Here is a 13,625-nt window from a genome sequence, read left to right on the forward strand (position 1 = left end):
ATGGCTTCACTCAATTCAGAGCCGGATAGGCTCGAACCTCCACCACCTCCAATTCAACAGACGGACAGCAACATTTCAACGCCGACGAATCGCCAACGGTGGGCGACTCATCGAGCCTCCACTGCCGGAGGTATGCGGAAACGCGTTTCAATCATGGATCGCTTTCATAAGCGCCAGGAAAACCGGGACGAGAAACGAAGATCTGGCACGGCCAACTCGACGGCAGAGCCACCGGCATCCCCAAGCTCCGGCGAAGGAAATAGGAAGGTCTATGTCAACGTTCCGCTCCCTGAATCTGAAAGGGACGAAGATGGCCATCCTTTAGCGAATTATCCGCGGAACAAGGTCCGCACTGCAAAGTATACGCCTATAACCTTCGTTCCGAAGAATTTGTGGTTCCAGTTTCAAAACATCGCCAATATCTACTTCTTGTTCATCATTATCTTGGGTGTAAGCTTTCCGCCAGCTCTCCTTAATGAGCTGATTTCGCTGTGATCAGAGCTAATACTATATGGGATCGCTAGTTCTTCTCAATATTCGGTGTCGACAACCCTGCCCTTAACACGGTACCTCTAATTGTCATCATTGTGGTCACGGCTATAAAAGATGCCATTGAGGATTGGCGTCGGACAGTACTTGACACCGAGCTGAACAATTCCCCTGTATACCGATTAGTCGACTGGCACAACGTGAATTCCACCGAAGACAGCGTATCCCTGTGGCGACGCTTCAAGAAAGCCTGTACTCGCGGGACGATCTGGACCTACCGAAAACTCAGAGACTCGTTTTCAAAAGGCAACAAGAACGAGGACTCCGCATTCACCGAGAGGCGCGCTTCGTTTCTAACAACTGCGTCTCCCAGGGCATCAATGGAATCAGACCATGGTGATCGCGGACAGGAAGAGGCTATTCAGATGACCCCTGTCTCTTCCCCAGTTCCCGATGCTCGCTCGGACTGGCCTCTTCCCAATCCGGAATCAAGCCAGTACCTTCACCCGGACAAAGCCGCTCATCGTGCTAGCATTACGCCGTCAGATAACTCGTTAACTGCGAAGAAAGCTGGCAGTGTTGTGGATATGTCCAAGCAGATAGTTGGCAATGCGCGGTTCAAACGTGACTACTGGAAAAGTCTTCAGGTCGGTGACTTTGTGCGACTCTATAATGGTGATCCCATTCCTGCGGACATTGTGGTGCTGTCAACATCCGACCCAGACGGCGCATGCTACGTGGAAACGAAGAGTCTTGATGGAGAAACTAACCTGAAAGTTCGCCAAGCCCTCCATTGTGGCCGTAAAGTTCGTCATGCGCGCGACTGCGAGAGGTCGGAGTTCATAATTGAGAGCGAGGCTCCTCATCCCAACCTGTACGCCTATAATGCTGCCCTACGCTGGGACCAGCGCGATCATGATTACCCCGATGCGCCTCGAAAGGAGATGGTGGAACCAATTACAATCAACAATCTGCTCTTGCGCGGGTGCTCACTGCGTAATACTGAGTGGGTGCTAGGTGTTGTTGTTTTCACCGGCGTTGAGACAAAGATTATGCTTAACTCTGGTGAAACGCCTAGCAAGCGCCCTCAGCTCGCCAAGGATCTAAACTGGAACGTTATCTACAACTTCATTATCTTGTTCATGATGTGTCTCGTCTCCGGTATCGTCAATGGTGTGGCGTGGGCTTCAGATAATAGGTCCCTCAACTATTTTGAGACGGCCTATGGTAGCACTCCCGCAGTGACTGGTATCATTACCTTCTGGGTCGCCCTGATTTTGTTTCAGAACTTGGTCCCAATTTCTCTCTACATTTCGCTTGAAATCGTCCGCACAGCCCAGGCCATCTTCATCCACAGCGACGTTTTCATGTATTATGAAAAGCTCGGTATCGCCTGCATACCAAAGTCCTGGAACATCTCCGACGATGTGGGGCAAATCGAGTACATATTCTCCGACAAAACCGGCACGTTGACTCAAAACGTCATGGACTTCAAGAAATGCACCGTAAATGGTGTATCATACGGCGAAGCATTTACAGAAGCCCAGATTGGTCTTGTCCGACGAGAAGGCGGTGATGCTGACGCTGAAGCTGCACGAGCTCGCGAGAAGATTGCCATGGATACGACCAAGATGATCAAGTTGCTCCGGAAAGTGCATGATAATCCATATCTCCGGGACGAGAACTTAACCTTCATCTCCCCGGACTACGTTGCAGATATGGATGGCCAGTCAGGCGCAGCCCAGAAACAGGCCACGCAACATTTCATGCTTGCCCTTGCCGTCTGTCATTCGGTGATTACTGAGCATACTCCTGGCGATCCTCCTCAAATTGAGTTCAAGGCGCAGTCACCCGACGAAGCTGCTCTTGTTGGCACAGCGCGTGACTGTGGCTTCACGCTGCTTGGGCGCTCGAATGACGACCTCATTGTAAATGTCATGGGTGAGGAACGTACGTACACTGTTCTGAATACCCTCGAGTTCAATTCAACCCGAAAGCGAATGAGTGCAATCGTCCGCATGCCTGATCGCAGTATACGACTTTTTTGCAAAGGCGCAGATAGCATCATATATTCGCGTCTTGCTCCAGGCAAGCAGCAAGAGCTTCGGAGGGAAACAGCAAAGCATCTCGAGACATTTGCGCGCGAAGGTCTGAGAACACTTTGCGTGGCAGACCGAAAGCTTTCTGAAGAGGAGTATAGGGCATGGAGCAAGGAGCACGACATTGCCGCAGCTGCACTCACAGATCGCGAAGAGAAACTCGAGAATGTCGCAAGTTCCATTGAACAGGATCTCATGCTAATTGGAGGCACTGCCATTGAAGATAAGCTGCAGGACGGTGTACCTGATACTATATCCCTGCTGGCCAATGCAGGTATCAAGTTATGGGTTCTTACTGGCGATAAAGTTGAAACTGCCATCAACATCGGATTCTCTTGCAACCTCTTGACCAACGAAATGGAACTTATCGTCTTCAACATTTCCGGAGACCAGCGGCAGCAGGCTTCTCGGGAGCTGGACGAACATCTACGCAAGTTCGGGCTTACGGGGTCTGATGAAGAGCTTATTGCTGCACGACAGGATCATAGCCCACCCGAAGCGACTCATGCTGTTGTTATCGATGGTGAGACTCTAAAGTTGATGCTCACGGACGAGATGAAGCAGAGATTCCTCCTTCTCTGCAAGCAATGCAAATCTGTCCTGTGCTGCCGAGTCAGTCCCGCTCAGAAAGCAGCTGTCGTCAAGCTAGTGAAAGATGGTCTCAATATCATGGCCCTCTCTATTGGCGATGGAGCTAATGACGTCGCCATGATTCAGGCGGCTGATGTTGGAGTCGGTATTATCGGTGAAGAGGGTAGGCAAGCCGCCATGTCCGCGGATTATGCCATTGGGCAATTCCGATTTTTACAGCGACTTATCCTTGTTCATGGTCGCTACTCCTACCGACGATTGGGAGAAACGACCGCCAACTTCTTTTACAAGGTGAGTGTCTTTGCGGCTACCATCGAGAAGTACTCAGCTGACTGTCTTCAAAGAATCTGGTTTGGACTTTCGCGCTTTTCTGGTACTCGATTTACAACGACTTTGATGGCTCCTATTTGTTCGATTACACTTATATCATCCTGGTCAACCTTGCGTTCACATCATTACCCGTCATCTTAATGGGTATCTTCGACCAGGATGTTGATGACAAAGTATCGCTCGCCGTTCCTCAGCTGTATATGAGGGGAATTGAAAGACTGGAGTGGTCTCAAACGAAGTTCTGGTATGTGTCACTCGATCGTTTGTCCGTTTGAGTTACCGGACTAATTCTGTACAGGCTGCACATGGCTGACGGCTTTTATCAATCCGTCATTTGTTACTACATGCCATATCTCCTGTATGAGCCTGCAAATTTCGTCACTGAGAACGGTTTAGACATCAGCGATCGCAATCGAATGGGTATCTTAGTCGCTTCTTGTGCCGTTATTGCCAGCAACACCTACATACTTATGAACACGTATAGGTGGGATTGGTTGACAGTGTTGATCAACGCGATCAGTTGCTTGCTTATCTTCTTCTGGACTGGAGTCTACTCATCCGTCCAAGCTTCCGCACAATTCTATGGCGCCGCTGCTCAGACGTATGGGACACTATCCTTCTGGGTCGTCCTTCTCTTGACAGTCACAATATGCCTTCTCCCTCGCTTTGTGGTCAAGTCGGTTCAGAAAGTGTTCTTCCCGCGTGACGTCGACATTATCCGTGAGCAAATCACACAAGGCAAATTCAAATACCTCGATGAGTTTGAGACGTTTGTCCCGAAGGCAGCTGGTTCTGCAAACGGTTCTGCGGCGTCCTCTGACCTGGGGAAGCCGGTTGATTCTGGTACGAGGCAAAATCCTTTTTCAGATGATCAGCAGATCTATGCGGAATCCGTTGCCCCGACGGTTCGTACGCATAATCCGCGCGGCCAGAATGGTAGTAACGGAACCACCTATGCTTCTAGTATTGACACCACCCGGCATGCCCACCCGCAGGCAGTCGACTACGTACGATCCTCAGCCGAACGGACACGACACTCATTCGATAGAGCCCGACAGAGCTTCGAAGCAGCCGATGGCTTCACCTCCGCCAACACATTGACGCGTATGGAATCGTCCCTGACAACAGGCGCCCACCGGCCCCAAAGCCCTCATAGCCCGCTCAAATCGAACTGATCCTCCACCATATCACTCCCGATCCCATCTTGACTCTTCCATTTACTAACCATCATGTGTTTGACGGCTCCATGTCGCTTTCTTGCCACTGCGTTCTGATCTGTGTCTTATCTTTGTTTGACGAGTAGTCTTCTGCTTCTTTGCTTGTCGCACCATTTGTCGATTCCCCGATAGAAGGCGTTTGGTATACACATACGGGTGGTTGGGTGCAACTTGACTTTTTTTTTCTATACCTATTATTCCCACACGAGCTTTTTTCCACGTCCATCCCTTATCCCTGCCCTTGTTTGCTCTGCGGCATACGGCTCTGCTTAACCTTCTCTTCACCCTTTCTTTTCCCTGTACAAAAGCTTTTTTGCGGACGCATCCTGGCCTTCAGCTCCTGTCACAGCTGCGCTTCATAATCTTTCCTTCTTGCAAATAGTTTTTGATTGATAGCGAGTCTGGTTACGTCGGAGTCTATCTTGGACAAGAGAGGCGCATGTGAAAAAGACGTCTATGGACGATAATGTACTCTGCAGATTCTTGAGGGACACACTTAATGGTGGGCATCCATCTTCTAAGCACTGTACTCCGTAGTAATGTGTATTTTGCGAGATTTACATGGACTGGATTGTAGAGAAGACTTAGCTCCTCCCCGCCTGAAGGCAAGGCGCGTTTGCGCGTAAAGTGGTATCTTGGCGTGTCTTACCGCCTCTGTCAATTTCCGGCAGTAAATTGGCCCTTCGCCAGTATTTAATTTCTTTTCTCAGTCAACTACCGAATCTGAACTTCTTTTGCCTCATCTGGGAGGTAAACCACTCTGGGGCTCTCGATCCGCTAGGGATAACTTAGTTCCGACTATAGATCGGTCCCTCCGCGCGGCGGCAGTTTCTCAATATACGGAGCGCGCCCGTCGCACCGATTCCGAGGAACCTAGCTACTATGGTCTAAGCTGCTCCAGTAAACGCAACTGTGTCCATCAATCTGCCCCATAAATTGCTGTCCTCTCACTTCTGTAACTCTCTTGTTATCAGAGGGATGTGTCGTGATCTTTTGCTTGCCTATGGAAGACGTCACTTCAGATTTGCTTGCAGATAGCCATGGAGTTCATGAAAACTATCGCGTAAGGATCGAGCAGATACCCTATGCCTTCCTCTCATTTTCTGCTCAATGACTAAATGATTCTCCACGATCAGGAAGCTTCAGGCTCTGCCGAGCGAAATTCACATCTTTTGTCCGCGGCAACATGACGAAGACCACGCGCGATACGATGACGTGAACGAGAAAGACGAGTCAGGGAGAAGTGTAGCGGAATTGGTGGCCGAAGCCAAAGAACGCAGAGAGGAGTTTCTTTCTTGCATGCGGATTCTGGCGTATAACGAGGAAGTTGAGGAGTTACAAAAATGGATCTGGCAGAAGATTGACGAAATGCTGGAAAAGTGTGATCTCTGTATCAAGCATTATTACATGGGGAAGATATGGCTCATGGAACAACTGAAGGAGCAGTATGATGACGAAGACATTGAAAGGTTCTTTCGCATGCTCGACGAGTGTGATATCAAACGGATAACGAGGAATCTGTCGACTGCTACCGCGACATTACGATCGTTGCCATCGGATCAGATTGGGTTACATGTGCTTGACAGATCATCGTTATTATCAATATTCGAAACATTGAGTTGCGATGCTATGCTGCGCAGCGACAGCTTGCTGACAGAACATTTTGACGAGCCTTTCAGGTTAATCCAGACCAAACGCACCCTCAAGGTCTCCGACTACATCCCGGCAGTCACTCGTTTTCTCTTCAGTACCAATCAAGGCCGCAGCTTCTGGGCCATCCATTCTTGGATGCGGTATCAGCGACCTCCGACTGCGACGGAGTTTGACTGGGCAATCAAAGAGGGCCTCCTTGATGCGTTAAGGGTGGCGTCTCAGCAAGGGCAGGTAGCCGCGGTCCAGCGGCTCTGGCGTGGCATGCAGCTTATTGCCAAAAGGTTGGACAAGGAGCAAATTACACACAATCTACGCGCCCTTGAAATCGATCCGTGTCGTCTCTCCGTCGAACACCTTGCTATCCAATCCCCTAGTTTACGTTTCACTCTCAACACCGTCCAGATCTTTTTAGAAAAGGCACCGGGGGATTTCTGGGACGCAATGCAAACGATATCGCCCCAGGCCATCGTCGAGGTTGTCTTCTATAATCCCCAGCTAGAGGCGTTTCTGATGGAAGCCAAGGAGGGCGAGGCATATGAGAAACTAGCTATGAAGGATATGCTATCATGGGTCAAGCCGTTCATGTCGTCTCTAAAAGGACCGCATCAACCTACGGCATGCAGGTCTCTCGTCCACCAACTCATTGATCGGTTGCAGGACCAGCGTTTTCCGAACTTAGCAAGGTATCACTGCTTTGATGTCGGCCTACTCAGCCTACTCCATACTCTTCGCAGTTTTACCGATCATGAATCGTCAAGAGAATCAGTAGCACGCGTTGTCCTATCCGAGACCTTGGGAGTTTTGAGCGAATACATCAACACAATTCTCAAGCCTCCGCGATTCGCTGTCGAGCAGGGTCGACAGCGTGCAATCAAGTCACTCTGTATGGATGTTGTTCGCAACACACTGGCATTGGAGTGTCAGTCTCTGAAGAGTGATTACGAAGTTATCCTCAAGCATGGTTCTTTGCAGCATGGTGTGAGCACATACTCTTCCCACATTTGGGACGCCGTCATCATACACCTTAATGAAGATGACTTAGCTCTATCGACATCTGCGCTGCTCGGGATCTTACCGCTGGTTGGTCTAGAGAAGTTTTCGTTGAAAGAAGGGACGAAGCCGGAGAAAACACATTTTAACACCATATACGGTCATCTCACACATATCTCTTGTCAAATTATCGAAAGACTGGCTGATTTTAAACCTGAACACCTTGATGAGCTTTTCAAGAGCCAAGACACCGGTAGTGCTCTTGTGTCTACTCTCTTCGCAGCTGATCATAATACCTATCAAGCCGCTGTGGACCTAATCAAAAATGTCAGCGGCCAGTCTGCTCGCAGAGATGCAATCTCCCATTTACTACAGTCTTTCTTTACCACGACAATGTACGGGCTTAGCTGGTCCTTCCGAAGAATATCCAACATGAAGACGTTCGCCTCAGCACCAAGAATGATACATACCGGTACAGATATTGTGGATATTCTCTGTGATACCCAGACTGGTATACTCCGAGCTCGCAAATTGGTTGATCGCCGGGAAACCCTGTCTCTCCAGAAGCTTTGGGAGTACCTCTGGCAAGCCTTGACAACCATCTTCGACGAAACGGAGGAGTGGCATCGACGCGGTAACGACAAGTCAGTAATGCTAGAGTTTTGCCGCGACAGTATTCAATTTGCCGATCTCTTGTTCAGTCAGTACGGTGTCTTTTTGAGTGCTGTTATCGATGCGGATCCTTCTCAAGAGGCAGCTGCTCGTGAAAACTTCCTCAAGCCTCCGACGGCGACGATGAGCGGAATGGCCAAGTGGCTTCGGCTAAAGGATGAGTATCTTGCAACGACATTGGTTGGCCTTGTGTCCAAGATTCTGCGTCGCCTCGGCGAACTGAATGTCACCACTTTGAGACAAAATGCTCTGGACTTCATTGAGGGTGTTGCGGTCACGAGTGTCGTCAAGACGATCATTACTCCTCGCGAAAAGGCCGAACTTGTGAGAGCCCTGGAGGCTTACTACAAGAAACCCGTGGTCACTGCGTCTACTGCTAGTCTCAAGAAGCAGAGTATGATCACGGCATTCACTAGACCAGCCGACACTTCAGCTTCGCCAAGCCCCTCCAGAGCGACCGATGAGTTCGACGAGAGCGACGTCTCAGACAGTGTCCTGCTCCAACTGTCCCGGTCTGTTGAGTTAAGCAAAGAACGATTCGGGGCAGCCGAGGCCAAACGAAGGGCAGAAAGGCCTACTGCAAGGCCACTTTCTGTTACGCCCAAGCCGGTTGCCACTCCGGCTCCCTTGAAATCGAACTTGGCTGTTCAGTCGTTCCGCGAGAAGCGCGAGAGAGAAAGAGAAGCCAAGAAGAAGCGTGACCTGGCGGAACTGGCACGTTTGAAGAAGGGCGCTCCAACTGGTGTCGCCGAGCAGACGGCCATGCAAGGTTCTGCTATTACTGGACTTGGGGTTCGAGGCAAGGACCACTCCACTCCCGTTGATAGTATGATGGTGTCTTCTGGCTCCGAGTCCGAGTCAGAGAGCGAAGATGAACTTGATAGAGAACTCTTCGGACCTAGAGCAAGCTCAAAACCAGACGCTGTGAAAGCCTATGAAGAGAGTAAGAAGAAGTCATTGAAGATCCAAGGCCCCGTCAAGAAGATCAAGCAAGTACGCTCTGCGAAGGATATGCGTGCTCGACTAGCTCCGGACCTTTCATCTTTGCACCGTACCCTTCTGGCTTGGGATTTCTTTGCGAGCGGTGACCTTCCTACCAACTCGGGACGTACAGATTATACCCTTGTCTCTAACGCCTTCCGGGACCCCATTGAGTACCAGAGGACGTTCGAGCCGCTTCTAATTCTTGAAGCCTGGCAAGGCTTCCAAGCCTCGAAGGAAGAAGGGGGTTTCCGGTCTTTTGAGATCAAGGTCGCAACCCGTCTGTCTGTGGACTTGTTCGTGGAAGTTAGCACGAATATGCCTGGGATGGACGCTAAAGACACCGGAGTCTTTGAAGCGGATCTGGTCTTGCTCTCCAAAGCGAACAATCCTACAAATAATCCGTCCGCACCTCACTGTTTAGCCAGGGTCGCTAGTATCACTCGGAAGAAAGGGATGGTTGAGATATCTTACAGGGTCAATCCTGGTCATCCTTTCATCAACGCGTTGAGCCCTGGTGCAACAATATATGGAGCAAAGATTACGTCCTTAACGCCGCTTGAGCGTGAATTTGGTGCTCTTATGGCTCTTCAGTATTACGACCTTTGCGAGGAGATCGTCAGAGCCAAGCCTTCGCCTATTCTCAACTACTCTGATGCGAGCCTCAAGCCTCTCGCGGACAACTACAACGTCAACCCTGCCCAGGCAAAAGCCATCAAGTCTGCTATGGACAATGATGCGTTTACCCTGATCCAGGGACCTCCAGGTTCCGGAAAGACAAAGACCATTGTGGCTCTGGTGGGTGCTCTTTTAACGAACGCCCTCAAAGACCAAGGGATTGCGATAACACGCCCCATCGCGGCAAGCAACACGAGGCCCGCCGCACGGACAACGACCTCAAAGAAGCTACTGGTGTGCGCGCCCAGTAACGCTGCTGTTGATGAGTTGGTTATGCGTTTCAAAGAGGGAGTCAAAACAATTCACGGTCGCCACGAGAAACTATCAGTTATTCGTCTGGGAAGGAGTGAGGCAATCAACACTAATGTCCTGGACGTTACCCTCGACGAACTGGTAAATGCTAGGTTGAAACAAACTGCTGGCGATAAGACAGGCGAAAACGATTTACAGAAGATCTACATGGAGCACAAGGCTGCAGACACTGCGTTCAAAGAAGTTCGCTCGAGAATGGACCAGTGCCGAGCGCAAGGCCTTGCCGCCCCTGAAGAGCTACAGCGAGAATTCGATCTGCTTAAAAAGAAGAAGACGCAGCTGAGTCACCAGATTGACAATGCCAGAGACAAGAATCATTCTGCGGCACGCGATGCCGACCTCAATCGCCGACGGATCCAGCAGGAGATCATCGATGGGGCCCATGTCATTTGCGCCACGCTCAGTGGTAGTGGACATGAGATGTTCCAAAACTTGAGCATCGAATTTGAGACTGTTGTGATTGACGAGGCAGCCCAGTCCATTGAACTGAACGCTCTCATTCCATTAAAGTACGGATGCTCCAAATGTATTCTTGTTGGAGACCCGAAGCAGCTGCCGCCTACAGTCCTGTCAAAGGTCGCGTCAAAGTATCAGTATGAACAGAGTCTGTTCGTCCGCATGCAAGCGAATCATCCCAAAGACGTCCATTTGTTGGACACTCAGTACCGTATGCATCCGGCGATCAGCATGTTCCCGCGTACAGCGTTCTATGATGGGAGGCTACAAGATGGACCGAATATGGCTAAGTTGCGTACTCGCCCTTGGCATCAAAGCGAGCTCCTCAGTCCATACCGATTCTTTGACGTGCAGGGTCTCCATCAAAGTGCACCAAAGGGGCATTCATTGGTCAACATGGCAGAACTGAAAGTTGCCATGCAACTCTATGAGCGCCTACTGAAGGATTTTCGCGAATACAACTTCACTGGCAAGATTGGTATCATCACCCCGTATAAAGGACAACTAAGGGAGCTGAAGAACCAATTTGCCAACAAGTACGGAAATGCTATCTTCAATATGATTGACTTTAACACTACGGATGCTTTCCAAGGTAGGGAAGCTGAGGTTATCATCTTCTCTTGTGTGCGGGCTTCGAACAAAGGCATTGGTTTCTTGTCCGATATCCGTCGTATGAACGTCGGTCTGACCCGTGCGAAATCCTCACTCTGGGTTCTTGGTAATTCGCAATCGTTGGTTCAGGGAGAATTCTGGCGAAACCTGATTACAGACGCCCGTCAGAGAAATGTCTACACTGATGGTGACATTTCAAAGCTCCTTGAAAAGCCCCAGTTTACTGGTTACAAGAATGTGGAGATGGCTGAAGCCGATGCAACGGAATCTCCAGGGCCATCAAGGGCCCCTTCTGTTTCATCTGTCTCTCGACCGCCATCAGTCTCTCTTGAGAACCTCCCGTCCGAATCACCCGTGTCTGCGGCTGCGTCCGGAAATGGCACACCGATCAATAAACCGGAAGGACCGTCAGGTGGTGGCAACGGGTTGGACGAGACACGCAACTGTGGACTTTGCGGCAGCTTCGCTCATATGACTCAGAATTGTGATAATGAGGAGTCGAAAGAAATGGCTCGCGGCAGTACTAGCTGCTTCAGATGCGGCGGGGCCGGCCACACCAAGTTCAACTGCACGGCGGAACGTTGCACAGAATGTGGCCAGTTCGGTCACAGTTCGCATAGTTGCCGCTCGACCAAAGTCTTATCCAAGCACGAAAAGGTCAAAATCGCGCGAGAGGAACTACAGCATTCCCGGAACCAGAAGCAGCGCGTTGAAAAGCAGCGGCTGAAACAGCTGGGCGGTCATGATCCTAAGGTGCCTACCATCGCGGTCTCCACGGACAAGCCTATAGCCCAGGACCCCGACAGCTCTGGCAAGCGCAAACGTACAGACTCGCCATTGTCCGATGGGTCCAAGGGCCCTCGACCGGGCAAGGGTAATCAGAAAGCGCCTCCTAATGCGCCCAATGGTCCGAAGAATCAGCGGCGCAGGGTCGAAGCGAATATTCCTCCACCGAGCACAGAGGTAAGTGCATGATGCATTGGCCTGAGGATGGTCTGGTTTCGATGTTACTGACACCTATCCAGAATCTAATGAAGCCTTCTCGCGATGGGCCAGCGTACGCGCCGCTGAACAATGGCAAGCAAACCGGTGGTCCGCAGACTGGCCCAGGTCCCGCGAATGTATGTTCAGCACATCGTCTCAGAGTTCCAAATCGAACGTTGCTAACTTGCCTGCTTCTCATAGCTTCCTCCTCGCCCACCACCTCAGCGGCCAGGGAACGGAGTGCGGCCGCCGCTACCGCCAATGCGCAAGAAGAAGGCCGCCGACCCATTCATACGGCCGAAGCGTCGATAGAGCAGCGATAGAGCAGCGATAGAGCGTCGATAGACGTTATCGATGGGCATATTGTCTGCTTGATATAAAACTCCCTTACTTACCCACATACATCATGCAGCGGCTGAAACGAGCGTCAGAGCTGCCCCCTGCGCCTTGATTTTCCCATTATTTTCCGCATACGTACTCTCCACGTTACACAGCCATCTAACATTTTCCCCGGGCCCTTTTGACAAAGGTCATTATTGGACGGGCCCAGGCATTGTTCCTTGCAGAATTGCGAGCTGTGGTGGAGTTGTATAGAATCAGTGCAGATGGTTCATTGTACATGCCGTCAGCCTTTGAAAGACACGCATCAAAAGCATACTGTGGCGTTTGGGTTATCGCCTTTTTATTACTTGATTCATTGCATGACTTGCTGCCGTGGAGTGTATGGCAGATATCGACGGAGACCAGGGAGGCAAACTTCATGTGCATATACCCCGATGCTTTTAAAACAAGACGAGGTTCGAGATCTTCGTAGATATGTTGCGATCAAGGAAATGTGGCTGACTTGGGGCATTGGATTCCTCCGCCGGCGACGTGGAGCAGCTGTCGACTCGGACAAGTCCGTCCTCAGCCTCCTCTTAGGCTCTGACGGCTTCCATATTCTGATAATGGGCCCAACTGCCCATCCTTATCTTGGACCGTTGGATCCTCATCGGTGAGGGCGTAAAGGAAGCTCCAGGAACTAGATGAACTATGTGATCCTTCGCCGCACACAGCCCATATCATCCTCTCGTATTTGCCGAGGCAAAGGCATTGCAACTCCGGCTCAGTCGCCGACTTGATGCCGCGCTCCACAAGATATTAAATCTATTCTAGTCGGGAAATACGTAAATGAAGCACGACTCATGCGCACCAGCTTGTCGGGTGGGACATTACTGAACCGACGTCACTGCATCCTAGGGGCAGACACTGAAACCTCGAGGGTATCTACTGAATACGCTGATACGGTGTAGCCCGCCAACAAGGTATAACTTTGGGGACCGAGAACATGACATGGATAGATCGATGTCTCCCTCCTTCCTACTCCGTAGATGATCGCTGCAGGGAAGGGGCCTGATTCTTTCTTCTGCCTAATCCAGCACCACCATTGGCGCCCTGTTTTCAATTTTGCAGATAATCGGAGGAATCCACGTCCATGGGTCCTTATTCGCCGCCGTGATTGCTTTGAATATATGCTGTGGCTTCAGCCAACCAGAGCACAAGTTCGGTGGCCGATTCAGTG

At 50.6% G+C, this 13,625-nt stretch overlaps 3 protein-coding genes across 3 annotated transcripts; all 3 read left to right on the top strand.

Moving 5' to 3' along the window:
* BDW74DRAFT_178807 (uncharacterized protein) lies at positions 1–4,684 on the top strand (the record flags this gene model as incomplete). Its single annotated transcript, XM_073729279.1, has 4 exons — positions 1–450; positions 525–3,470; positions 3,524–3,753; positions 3,808–4,684. The coding sequence occupies 4 exons, from the start codon at positions 1–3 to the stop codon at positions 4,682–4,684; spliced, it is 4,503 nt and encodes a 1,500-aa protein (XP_073583448.1).
* Positions 4,685–5,766: 1,082 nt separating this feature from the next.
* BDW74DRAFT_178808 (putative tRNA-splicing endonuclease) lies at positions 5,767–12,376 on the top strand (the record flags this gene model as incomplete). The annotated part of the gene is made up of 4 exons (XM_073729280.1): positions 5,767–5,789; positions 5,863–12,043; positions 12,106–12,201; positions 12,266–12,376. 4 exons carry the CDS (start codon positions 5,767–5,769, stop codon positions 12,374–12,376), a joined length of 6,411 nt encoding a protein of 2,136 aa, XP_073583449.1.
* Positions 12,377–12,523: 147 nt separating this feature from the next.
* Positions 12,524–13,121, top strand: BDW74DRAFT_28223 (uncharacterized protein). The gene has a single exon (XM_073732410.1). It carries the CDS (start codon positions 12,670–12,672, stop codon positions 13,060–13,062), a length of 393 nt encoding a protein of 130 aa, XP_073583450.1. The 5' UTR covers positions 12,524–12,669; the 3' UTR covers positions 13,063–13,121.
* The last annotated feature ends 504 nt before the right edge of the window (positions 13,122–13,625 follow it).

This window comes from Aspergillus multicolor (assembly GCF_047715735.1).
Source record: "Aspergillus multicolor strain CBS 133.54 unplaced genomic scaffold BDW74scaffold_14, whole genome shotgun sequence".
Classification (NCBI taxonomy): domain Eukaryota; kingdom Fungi; phylum Ascomycota; class Eurotiomycetes; order Eurotiales; family Aspergillaceae; genus Aspergillus; species Aspergillus multicolor.

Coding starts and splice junctions, on each gene's coding strand:
- BDW74DRAFT_28223 (XM_073732410.1), top strand. CDS start 12,670: ATGGTTCATTGTACATGCCGTCAGCCTTTGAAAGACACGCATCAAAAG.